The following is a 13,380-nucleotide window of genomic DNA, read 5'->3' on the forward strand; positions in this document are numbered from 1 at the left end:
TGATGTCAAACAAGTTAATGTTACAGGGGTTTAAACAGTTCCGTTTAAAGTCAGCATTTCGCAACTTATATGGTAGCTATTATGATCTACATTTATATGTAGTTTTCCAATACACCATATCATTGGGTCAAATGATGTTTGACTTCCTTCATATTCATTGTAAGACCGTTTTGGCACTCTGATTTGACTACTGATTACTCTGTTTACCTGATCAAGACATATGACTCACAGCATGTGTGACGGGTTGACATGGAGTTCTCACTCTTCCTGGTCACCTGTTTCCACCTCTGGTATACCCATGGGTCCGTTTTTGCCAAACTCTCTATTTTGTATTTCTTATGAGAATTTTGAGATTGATCACTGATCGTTATATTTACCTTTCGTGCATTATCCCACGTACGCATATGTGTTTTAACATCTGCAAAGGCAACTGAAGATTGTGCATGATAATCAATATGTTACAACTAATCAAAAAAAAAGAGAGAAGCAAATGAAAAGTATTTCATAGTTTACAAAGGTGAAGATAAGCTTTGATCAATCTCATAACTCCTATAGACAATACAAAATAGAGAGGTGGATAACCACGGACCCTTGAATATACCAGCTTATTTTATGTCTTATTGTTAACTTTTCAGCAATAGACAAATAAAAGATTCATAAAATTTAGTGAACATTATCACAAAGCAAGGATAGGGATATAAAAGTTAAAATGATCAACAGTTATGGACGTTGTATGCTGTCATAAGGTTGTATATACAGCAATTTCACACCTGCATTATTAAATACTATGTCAATATTCTTGAAGTGTGGGTTCTTCCCATAGATAATCAGATAGAGATGTGATATTTTGCATCTATACAATTGAAAGAATACACACTCTCTTCACTAAAGGAATACATTTTTAAGTACTGTAATGACTACTTAGATGTCATAATTCTAACATTACAGAGGAGTTTACGATAATGGCAGAACAGGAAACAGTTATGTCTACGTGGATTTTTTTTTTTTTTTCAAATGCTGTTCGGAAAGTGCACCGAGAATGATATGTTTTACTGATAAATGTTGATAATCACTGTTATTCTTCTGTCAGTACTGATGCATTCTGATTAATGGTGTTTTCACTGTTGTTATTGATATTTTATTGGTACAGTGACATGTTGATTCTTATTGTCATTTGTACTGTGGATTTTGATATTTGTTGATAAATACTGAGAAAATACAATCAGTATTAAGTAGTCCCGATAAATGCTGTGGTTATTGGTTTCCTTTCAGGAGGTGTGAAAACTGGTCGGGGTAAAATAAATGTTGTAGTTATTTATTTAAAAAAAAACGCAGTTTTTTTTATAATATGCATTATATTGTTTTCAATGTATTTATATAATTAAAACGATACCAAACAGTAACATTTGACATGAGAAAACCTGGTTTTGAATATATTCTCATATTGGTCTACTTCCTTAATTTTTTTCTATAAAATTTCTTTCTTCTCCTTCACTTAACAGAAAACGAGTGATACATGGATTTTATTGTTTTGAATTTGAATTATGAAATGATAAATAGCCTTGTAAAGATTCTAGTAGGGATATTCAATAAGTACCCACGCTGTTTTTCTTTCTCTCCGGAAGTTGCAGTGGTACAGTACCGAGTTCATTATTTTGATCATTCAGAGTGCTCCCATTCCTGTGTATTTGTTTAAGCATGGTCTATCCTTCCTCCCTAATGACAAAGCACTTATTTTCTCTGCCGAGAATTTAGAGCGCCGGCTTTCCCCTTTAATATTTTTTGATAATTAATACTGTACAATGAGGAAACGGTGACGATAAATAAACAATAAGTAATATCGTAGCTCCTATCAGAAATACGAAGTTAAGAAGTAAAAAAACTTAACTATATGCACTATACAAATCTGCAAATATTGGCCTTTTATGCTCAGAATAATCTCATTGAAACATATCTGTCAATCGATTGCGTGAATATCAGTGTACATTTTCTGGTTCACTTCAAAGGGATATAAAATTCATATGTCGAACATGCTATTATGATACAGAGTCTTTTGGATTAAAAAAAATCCTAATATGATCATGTATTTATTTCCCAAATGAAAGTGAAATTAGCACTATTAAAAATAGATTGAATACCAACTCTAGTAAATATTAAAGATAATATCCGTTTGTAAATTGGATTTTTGAAAATCAAAACTTCATACAATTTAACCAGATATTGATTGTACTGTATAATGAATGGTAAATAAACAATAATCGTCATTATAGATTCAATGAGTTATACAAATCATTCTAGCATGGGAGTTGTTGATCTGTTTACACAATACACATCTTACTAACTTTGTTCCAATTTGTCAAAAACTTTGAAAGGAAAAATAGAGAAAACCACGTGTATAAGCACCACTTTCTTACAACCTATGTAAAATCTTTCAGTATGCATACATGAACAAAATGAGCTATCATATGATTGGATTATGTTATACCTTCCATTCTCTTATCGTTGACTGTACTATTCACAACACCATATAATGTCTCAATTGGATGGAAACAGTGTTAAGCATTCAATATATCAAGCTATAGGACTCATGGCGGGTTTGACCGGTCGCCAGGGAATGCTTACTCCTCCTAGACACCTGGTCCCACCGATCGTATATCCAGGGGTTCATCTTTGCCCAACTCTCTATTTTGTATTCCTTAAAGAGTTATGAGATTCACCAGTGTTCGTTATCTTCACCTTCCATATCATTGATGGAAAAGTGAAGATAACGAGTAATGATCCATCTTATATATGTCCCAACTATCTATTTTGTATTGCTTATAGGAGTTATGAGATTGATCACTGTTCGTTATCTTCACCTTGCATATACATCTATGTGTCCTTTTGTCAGAGTACAATTTAAATTAAAATATTTGATGAAATAGATGCATACAAATATATAACGTCGATTTCTTCAATGTGTAACTTATATACCGTCAATCTCTTCAATGTAATTTTTTTTCTTTAATACCAGAAACATCCTATGTATTGAAATTGAATGTTTAATCTCAACGTTTGCATGCCACTTTAGGATTCAATGTTGAATGTGTCCGGTTACAAATGCAGCAAAACTTACAACATTTATTCAAAATCAACAGGTGTGTGTCAAAATATCGTAAAACGTACACCACTTACAAGTATTAGAACATGTACAGACTGTGGACAAAAGTATCGGAACGATTTATGACGTTGTCCAGTTTGCAAAAAATACTCGCGTTTGATTCGATGCTAAAAATAACCATATTTCATAAAGAATACTAAAAATAAATTGCCACTATTTTCAAGAGAAGACAATTTTGTATCTCCCTGTCCAAAAAATACCTTATTCATCAAAACTTACTTTAATATTTCGTGATATAGCCTTTGGCTCTCCGTACTGCAGTGATTCTCTTGGGGAGGGATTGGTACAAATGTTTAATAGTTTCACAATCGAAACGGGTCCAAATTGAATAAATTTTATCATATAATTGTTCCACAGAGGTAATCTCATCCATTGATTGCTCTATCTTTTTTTTAATCTTTAACCATAAATTTTCTATAATGTTTATATCTGGGCTCTGTGCCGGCCACTCCATCGTGTTGATATGGTTATATTCCATGAATGTTTTAGTAGCCCTAGAACGATGAACTGGTGCATTATCATCTTGAAATATATAATTATTGTCAGGAAAGTGTCTTGCTATTACTGGCCATAGATTGTTGTCTATGATTTGAATATATTTATCTGAATTGATGTTCCCCTCCACACGTGTTAATGTGCCGACGCCATGATAGGTTATGCAACCCCAAACCATCACGGCAAGTTTCTTGGTTTTTACAGGTGAAATACATTCTGGTCTAAAGGCCTCGTCACTTTTTCTCCAGATATACACTTTGTTATCACTACCAATAACAATTTGACTCTCGTCTGAAAAAATAATTTTTTTCCAGTCATCGTTTGTCCATGTTGATTTGGCTCGACACCATGCCACTCTTCTCTGTCTGTTTACAGGGGAAATCCTGATTTTTTTCTTGCAGACACATCGACTATACCTCTGATTCTTAAGAAAACGCCACACTGTCTTTTTGGATACATTTCTGTTTTCATTATTGTTAAAATTATTCGTCACATCGGCCAATGGAGTTTTCCTGTTAGCCTTCACTTGTCGTAAAATTTTCCTTCCGTCACGATCGCTGAGACTTTTCTTGCGACCTGTTTTAGGGGCTGTTTTTACAGTTCCTCGTTCACAGAAATTTCTGTAAATTCGATGCACAGATGTTTTAGCCATATCTAACATATCTGCAACTTTCTGAAAAGAATTTCCATTCTGAACTAATGTAGCAACTGACTGTTTGACACCATCCGATGCATATTTATGTTTCGAGGCCATGTTGTTTGGAGAGGTCTTTACTTACTTTATGATTGCAGACGACAAAAATAACGTAGTTAGTGTAAACAGGAAGTCATCATCATTATGAAAATACCTAAGGTGTAGTGTCAAATCGTATCTACACTGAAAATGCCTGCCGTAAATAACACGAACAGTTTCATTCTTGTGTAACGTCACGTAAACCGTTCCGATACTTTTGTCCACAGTCTGTATATCGAGGACGTTCAGAGAAAACATTGATACTGACAAAATATGTTCATAATAAATTTATACATGTACAATGTAGCACTCTCCATTAAAGCTCGTGCAGATGAACTAGCCGACTCCCCGAGACTACTCGCGTCTAGAAATTGTCTCAGCACTAGCTGGTATAGCTAGGGGAAAATTTTCGATCAATAAAGTGTTTGGATTGAAAAAAATCGATGACAATTTATTTTTTTATTTTTAAAAGTCTGATTTGTGTTTGTTAACAATCTCAATTTTTTAATACATGTCCCTGTGTTATAGATGCATCCATATAAATCGTGTCTGATGTTTCTGTTACATGTGTGTTTTTATTTACGGACTAGCAAACAAATTCATAAGGACAACGAGCAAATAAATCTATTCAATTAGCTAGTTAGTATGAATAGCGTCTCAGAAAAGTTATCATGAAGACTGATGTAAATATTAATTTATTTCATCGTGAAGAAATTGAATCACGATATATGATAATAAATCAATGGATATAAGCACAAAATATATGCGTCCATCCCCGATTAACAAATTATTCCCATCGAGCACCTAAAAGCTGTCACCCGCCCCCTCGTCTCAGATTTTTTCTAATCCTCTCTAAACTGAATCCCACATCCGTCCATGATTATAAGGCAATTTGCATTGAAGTAGCTAAATTGATTCATCAAATGTTGAACGCAAAATCACGGTGCTGTTATAAATGTACCTCTGTGCACTTCGCACCATATGACGTCAAAATGTAAAAGTACGTCACAGCGTACATGTACATGTTCTGATGGTTGTATCGCGGGGAAAGCGTCATGCTATTTTGTCGTTATTTTGTCGGGATATTCCTTTTAGTGTGTGTAGGATGACATGGTTTGAAATTCAAATATTGGTGTGTGTCCGTTTTTTGTTGTTTTTTGTTTTGTAAAATATATCAGTTAGGATGTTGGTTTCATGTTTTATCACCTTGATGTCCAAAAAAGGAATCGAAGTATCACTGTATTCCATGGTAAACTGGATATTTGGATTGAGCGTATTCAACAAATTGTGAAACTTGATCAGGTCTTCTTCGGATTTTTCCCAAAATATAAAACCGTACAATTTGGCCAGAAGGATTTACACTATTGTTAAAGATGAAAATACTAAAGACCAAAGACTGGCGAAATTGAAAATATTTCTTACTGCGCAGAATTATCCGGAAACACTCATTCTTTCAGCGATAAATGAAGCAAAGAAAATTCCACAGCATACACTTAGAACAACAAGAGAAAAAGAACACGATCCTTTCCTAATACCATTTATGACAACTTACAACCCAAAACATATAAATATCTTTCAGGAAGCTAAGAAGAATTTTACAGTTATCAAGCGTGATTTAGAACTTCAAAAAATTATTCCCAAATCCGACCTACTTCACAGCCAAAGACAACCATCTAACTTGAAAAAAATATTAACAAAAGCCAAATTCAATTCAACGCCTGAAAAATACGCAGTTTCTACATGTGGTGACTCAAGGTGTGGTACATGTCCCTTCCTAAAAACAGTACCTTCTATTACTTTTAAATGCGGAAAATATTTTACTGTAAATGATAACATATCATGCAAGTCGAAAAACTTACTATACTGCATTATTTGCAACGGGTGTGGCGAGGAATATATTGGACAAACTAACAGCCAGGATGCGTGTCCATCGCCAACAAATTAACGATCCCAGTACAAGAAATACCCCATGCAGCGAACACTTTGACACCTGTGCTAGAGGCAACTACATCGTATTTCCATTTTATAAACTTAAAACAGAATCAACGTCCATGAGACTTGCTAAAGAAAATTGTATCATTAAACTGTTTTCTCCTAAACTAAACAAACTTTAATCAATGCATATATGAGAAATTCTGATTGTTAAACCTCTTAATTCATCAACTTTTATCATGTAAATGTTCATTCTTATTTTGTCCAAGTCATCTTTCCCGAACTTTTGTATTATGACGTCATGTATCTATTCCCTCGTCGCAAAGACTATCATGACGTCATGACGTCACAATAGACGTTTCTAAGATAAACAACTTTGTTTTCATTATTAATTTGTATTCATCTGAGGATGGATGTTAAAATCCAGAAAGCGCTAGTGATTTAAATATATTTTGGAACTGTATATTTTCCTGCTTTATTATTGAATTATATATATATATATATATATATATATATATATATATATATATATATAGTGCATCTGATTATTTCTTTTATGTCATATTCAATGCATATATATATATATATATATATTTATATATTTCTTTATATATATATTTCTTTATTTATATATATATATATTTCTTTATATATATATATATATATATATATATATATATATATATATATATATATTTCTTTATATATATATATATATATATATATATATATATATATATAAAGAAAAGATATCGAAAGAATGTAAATACCCAAATATAGCGTTGAAAGCGTGTATGAAATCGGCAATATTGTGAGTATTTTTTGTTTTTGATGTTTTCTGCCACACTCAATAATTTTTCAGTTATATAGTGGCGCCCAGTTTTTATTGGTGGAAGAGAGAACCCAGTTACAATGTACCTGGGAAGATAACCACCGACCTTCCGAAAGTAAACTGGGACACTTTCTCACTTACCGGCGCGAGCGGGATTCGAACCCGCGCCGACAGAGGTGAGAGGCCATGTGATTTTGAGCGCAATGCTCTAGCCACTCGGCCACGGAAGGCCCCTAATATTGCGAGTAAATAATGTTTATATGGGTCGCTGTTTACAAACTGTTTGGTAATGTCATTTCTTTATACATCTGCAATTGACACTGTTTTTCTTATTTTTTTTTGGATTAGACAAATCATAATACGTTACATTGTTGACAACTAGACCCTAGGCCAAGCTACTGTCACGGGTGCATTTCGAAAAGAAAGAAAAAAGAAGAAAAAACCACACAAATCAATAAAAATAATCAAATTTAAAGTGGAAATCACAATATTTTATTTTGATAAAGCAATCATATTAATTTTACAAATTGTGATCTGTACATCGTTAGGAAGTGGGAGCAAGGCGTTATACTGACGCACTCAAGATGTTACGAGTTAATGTGGAAATAATTTTATAATTCCATTTAAAGTTAAGAAATACAATATTCTATTATTTATATGATTAAAAGTTCAATTATTTTGTATCTTTAAAATCTTTGTAAATCTACCAGTTGGTAGAAACTGGAAGCACAAGTTATATAAACGGTATGTTGTTACAAGGTGAAGGTTAGTTGATCCGAGTGTGTATTGAATTTGAAGACCAGAACAGAATTATGTAGTGCTTAGCTTCGATATATCCATTTTCTCGCAGTTTATCTGGGTTTCTGTCCAAGTGGTTTTTGAAAAGGTGACTGGGTGGTTTATTTTAAAGGTAAATTTCTTGCTCTAACAAAAACATATCCACGTCTTTTTTCTCGTACCTTCCTTCGAAAAATTGAAAAATACTCAGTCTAAATCCTTTCTACCGACAACTAGTACACCCGAATACGGCACAAAACATCTTAATGCAATATTATTTACAAGCTGTTAACGTGATAATTGTTTTTTTGTTTTTTTTTGTCGATTAAATCTAATTTGTTTATGAAATGACTTATAGATGTTTTCAAATCCGAGGGCACATATGACGTCACACATAATGGCACGTAAAATAGCGAAAGTAAATATGCATACCACGATATCGCAAGATTTGAATTCCATCGCTTTCAAACTCGAAAACTACGCAACATATTTCATTTAAAACACATTTAAAGTGGTTTTAGGCATGGAAAGAATTTTGCTGAAAAAAGAAAAACGTTTAAAAACATGCGTTGTGTCCTTTAAGATAAAGGCAAACACAGACCCCTGGATATAACAGATGTTGGATTGGGTGCCTAGGAGGAGTAAGCATCCCTATGTTGACTGGTCAAACCTGCCTTGAGCCCTATTAATTGATCACGTAAACGGAGTAATTCTTAGTCAAAATTAGTATGCAAAAATATGGATATGATGTTTATGGATCTGAATTGATTCTATCCGAAAGCATATGCTGCGTATGATCATTTGTTAAATGGAGGTAGGCTACTGAAAAATACGATAATGACAAAAACGTTGATGTTACAGTCGCGTTTCAAGTCAATATTTTGCATATTCTATGGCAGTTATAAATTATTATGATTTAGTTTCAAATTAAAATCCATCAATATTGTCTGGCGTGTTTCATAGAAATAATTATGCCGTTCTTTTATGCTGAGTTTGACTACCGAGTACTCCGTTTACCTGATCAAAACAGTAGTCTTACGGCGGGTGAAACTGGTTAACAGGGGATGCTTACTCCTAGCATCTGATAAATCTATAGTGTTTCTGTCGTCCGTGTTTTCCCTACTCTGGATTTGTGTTTTTTATAACATTTATGAGAATGGTTACGGTTTATCAAATTCTACATATTTGTAGTATGATATGGCATAGAATGACTTATATATGCTTAAAAACAAGAACAAGACCATTAGTTATGCTACCATACTTAAATTATTTTGAAATTTGGGTTAAACATCTTCAATATTTGGGTCATTGGTGTTATTGATATCAAGGAATAAGACAACACTCGGCAATGGACTGCGATGATGGAAATGAATTGTGCAAAAATCTCTTTTACGTCTTTCCTTATGCATTTATGTGTTCTAATAACATTCATTAATATAAGATTCACTCTCTAACTTTCATCCACTCCTAGAATTATTTATTGATTTCCTGATATATACGGAGATCAAATTTATCCAGAGCAAACATTGCAGCACTAGCACCTCTATATTTAAATATCACTTTGCTGTAAAAATGTGCTATACAGTTTAGAATATAATAATTGATAAGATTAAATCTAAGTTGAGTATTCTATCAAAATGAAGATTTCGGTTTTATTGAATATATAGCATGATATACCTTTGGTATATTCAAGGGTCCGTGTTTGTCCAACTCTCTATTTTGTATTGTTTGTGGGGGTTATCAGATCACTGGTCCATATCTTCGCCTTTCATAGAATTCATTTTTGTATGGGAAGACAATAATGTAATTTTGCTTCCTTCAGAGCCTCTGAACATGTTTTTTAATTAACCATATTAACAAAAAAGTTAATAAACCTTACTTGTTTCTTCTATTATTAAAATAGTCAATCACAATCTTACAGGACAACATTCCGACACCAAAACTGCAGCTAAAATTGCTTTCAATGTTTGCTGTTGGTTTTTTGGGTTGTTTGTTTTTTTGTTTTTGTTTTGGGTTAACATCAAAATGTAATCAAGCAATATTGTATGGATATATATAATTTAATCAAGCTTTCTTTGTAATTCAGACACCTATACAGCAATAAACTAACAACGTTACAGAAAGGATTGTTTGAGGGATTGACGAAATTAACGGAACTGTAAGTACATGTATATTTATATATAATATGAATTCATTATTTGTATTCACCTGAGGATGGATGTTAAAATCCAGAAAGCGCTAGTGATTTAAATATATTTTGGAACTGTATAAATTCCTGCTTTTTTATTCAATTATATATATATAGTGCATCTGATTATTTCTTTTATGTCATCTTCAATGCATATAGTTATATCATTAAATCGATTAATTATGTCGTGTTTCACATCAACATGTATATAACTAGAAATTCATTCGGTGCCTCATACACTAACACATGCATCACACGCTCTAACAGATGACAGTTGTCCATCATTTCACACAAATCATAATGGGTAATAACATTTTATGTGTCCTTCATATCCTTGATATCGTGTTCTACTTAACAAAGTTCTTTTCGCATAATGTACTCCAACAATTTTGTGTTGGTATATCTATAATTCAATCAATATATCACACGCAATAAGATCACAGTCATCTACCATTTCAAACATCATGCTATGAATATTGTACATGTCTTTCACGTTCTTGAAAATTGTCTTCTACTTAACAAAGTTTCTTTTTTCAATTAGCTTATTATATTTGAAATATTAGAATACACAATTTCTTTACATTAGAAAGAAAATGAGTAAATAAGTTATTATCTATACACTTGTTTCATATTCTACAATCTACATGTAGATGCAATACATTCACAGTTCCTTATCTTCCCCTTTCATTCTTGATAGACTGATTGCTTGCTTGATTTACATCCGTCGAAATTTTACACTCATACTAAATTGTCATCTTCTTTGGGTCAAGTACCACAAATATAGACCTATGTTTAGTGTTCAGGGCACATGTTTACTAAAGTTCGTAGACGTAAACGTAGACATCTAGATATAGTGTACGTTTATGTGTATGTGTGGGGGGCGGTATTCACAGGTAGTTGTAGACGTACATTTACGTCAGAAATAAGCGTAACTTCACTTGTCCTATACTAGTGCACATAAGCTGATCGTAACGTTACAAATAAACAAAGAAAAGATATTGGAAAAATGTCTGTTGGACATGATTATATGACCATTGTGATATTCATATCATGGGTGAAAATAATTCAATTTCCTAGCTAATCGAATGCAAATGCAAAATAAACCAGCTAATTTTCATTCTTAATTTCATATAGTGCACATGTACTTCACTCGAAAGAAGCTTTTTTTCATATACCAATGTGTCCAAGCATGAGAAAAATTTATTCCATTTCAGTGAATACAAAAAAGAACGACACAGTTCTTCATTATTTAATGAAATTTCAAATGAATTTGAAAAATAACACTGTTTTAATTTTTAACACATTATCCTTAAGACATGTACAGTAGACTTACAATAATGTTCAACATTGGCGAACATTAGAAAACTGAAATCAATTACCTGTTAATAACTCAATCACCCAGAATATTTATTCCTCCTACGTACCTGATCCCACCTCTGGTATATCCAGGAGTCGTTGTTTGTCTAGCTCTTTATTTTATATTCCTGTGAGAGTTATGAGATTGATCACTGTTCATTATATTCACCTTTCATTCACTTCCTGCGGAAACAGTATTTATGATTTGTTTGTAAGGAATTTAGATTAAATCTAAGATATTCATTGATTTGACTGCTCAGTAATGTTTGTGATTGTTTTTATTCAGATTAACCTTATTCTAACATTGCTCTAAGATAATTGATAGAGAAAGATACAAACATATAACACGGACTTTATAAATACAAAGAGTGAGCTCTTTCATGTTTAGAAATCTATTTCAATGGAATCCGAATGGAATAAATATGGGGAAATAAATAACACTTCAACGTATATATAATTATACATATAAAACACGTGATGAAACTATGGCATTTCGTTAACTGAAAGGTTGCTGAATGTTACATAATAGTGACTGAATGGTCCTGACATTCCGTCACCTTTCCAGGCCATTCAGTAAAATGTCAGTCTGCTGAACGGCATAGATTTATCCTGTAAAATATATAAATACTTAGATATTAACGGCATGTTCGTGAGGGTTAAATATAGACCTCAATAGGATATCAATTTCATAAAGTCTGTCATAAAGTTATAAGTCTTCCTAGGCACCTGTTCCCACCTCTGGTATATCCAGGGGCCTGTGTTTGCCGTAATTTTGTTTTCATTGTAAACGTTATGAAATCAATATGCTATTCAGCCCCTATATTTGCTCCTCACGAACATATTAACAGGTGTGAAAGAGAACCTTCAAACGTATTGTGCCACAACATATGCGAGAAGTGGTGTAAATCAAATATGGATTCCAAAAAATTCTGAAGAAATTTTAGTAAATTTGAAATCTCAAAACATTTCTCAAATCAACAACACCTAAACGTATGACTTTTTAACACTTTTAATGACCATCCCTTACGATTGATTAAAGACCAGACGTTTTAAAATCATAGACAGTTTCTTCTTCACGAAAAAGGAAATATTCGTATCTAGTAATCAGTCGTCCAAAAATTGATTTGCTGGAGTTCCTCATTGAAAAGATCTTCGTAGTCTTCGGTGGTCAGATCTTCCAACAGTTTGTTGGTATTCCCATGGGTACGCATTGTGTTCCGTTAGCTGACATTTCCCCATATTCTTATGAAGCAGAGTTTGTTCAAAAGCTTCCAAGTGAGAAAACGACAATCTCTTGCTGTGACCTTCAACTCGACATTTAGATACATTGTCGATTTATTTATTAACAATAATCATTTTCATTCATACATCGATTCAATCCCTGTAAAATCGAAATAAGAGCCGCCACAGAGTTCTTCACATCTTCTTTGAATTTAGATATTTTATTGAAAATGAATATTAAGGGCAAACTAACTCATCTTTATGAAAAACGGGATGATTTCAGCTTCCTATCACCAACTTTTCATATCTATGTAGCAATATTTCATTATCACCTGCATATGTTGTTTATATCTTTCAACTGACTCGATACGCAAGAGCTTGTTCTACATGTGATCAGTTGTTTTTTTTAAAATTGAGACAAGCTACTAACAAACAAGTTGATGGTACAGGGGATTCAACACTCTCGTTTGAAGTTAGCATTTCGCAAATTCTATGGTCGTTATAATAATCTAGTTTGCCAATACAAGCATTCCTTGAGTCATATGCTGTCTGACATGTTCAATAGCTATTGTTAGGCCGCTCTTGGCACACTGTTTTTAAGTACATATTTTTAAGTTTACCTCATCAAGATATAGTGCTCACAGCAGGTGGGACCGGTCGACAGGGGATGCTTGCTACCACTAGGC

General features: G+C 32.9%; 1 protein-coding gene and 1 long non-coding RNA gene across 51 annotated transcripts in view; both read left to right on the plus strand.

Annotated features, from left to right (window-relative positions):
- LOC125659436 (leucine-rich repeat-containing protein 15-like) overlaps nucleotides 1-13,380 on the plus strand; it is a 615,079-nt gene that overhangs the window by 164,915 nt on the left and 436,784 nt on the right. For 45 of the 50 annotated variants that reach the window (XM_056149051.1, XM_056149061.1, XM_056149041.1 and 42 more), the window contains one exon: nucleotides 10,016-10,087. The exons of the other annotated variants lie outside the window; for them this stretch is intronic. In XM_056149051.1, coding sequence (XP_056005026.1) covers nucleotides 10,016-10,087 — 72 coding nt within the window. The remainder of the gene's footprint in view (nucleotides 1-10,015; nucleotides 10,088-13,380) is intronic. 50 annotated transcript variants of the gene reach the window in all.
- Nucleotides 7,106-9,161, plus strand: LOC130050125 (uncharacterized). Its single transcript, XR_008798529.1, has 2 exons — nucleotides 7,106-7,328; nucleotides 7,501-9,161. It is a non-coding gene; the product is annotated as an uncharacterized LOC130050125 (long non-coding RNA).

This window comes from Ostrea edulis, chromosome 9 (genome assembly GCF_947568905.1).
Source record: "Ostrea edulis chromosome 9, xbOstEdul1.1, whole genome shotgun sequence".
Lineage (NCBI taxonomy): Eukaryota > Metazoa > Mollusca > Bivalvia > Ostreida > Ostreidae > Ostrea > Ostrea edulis.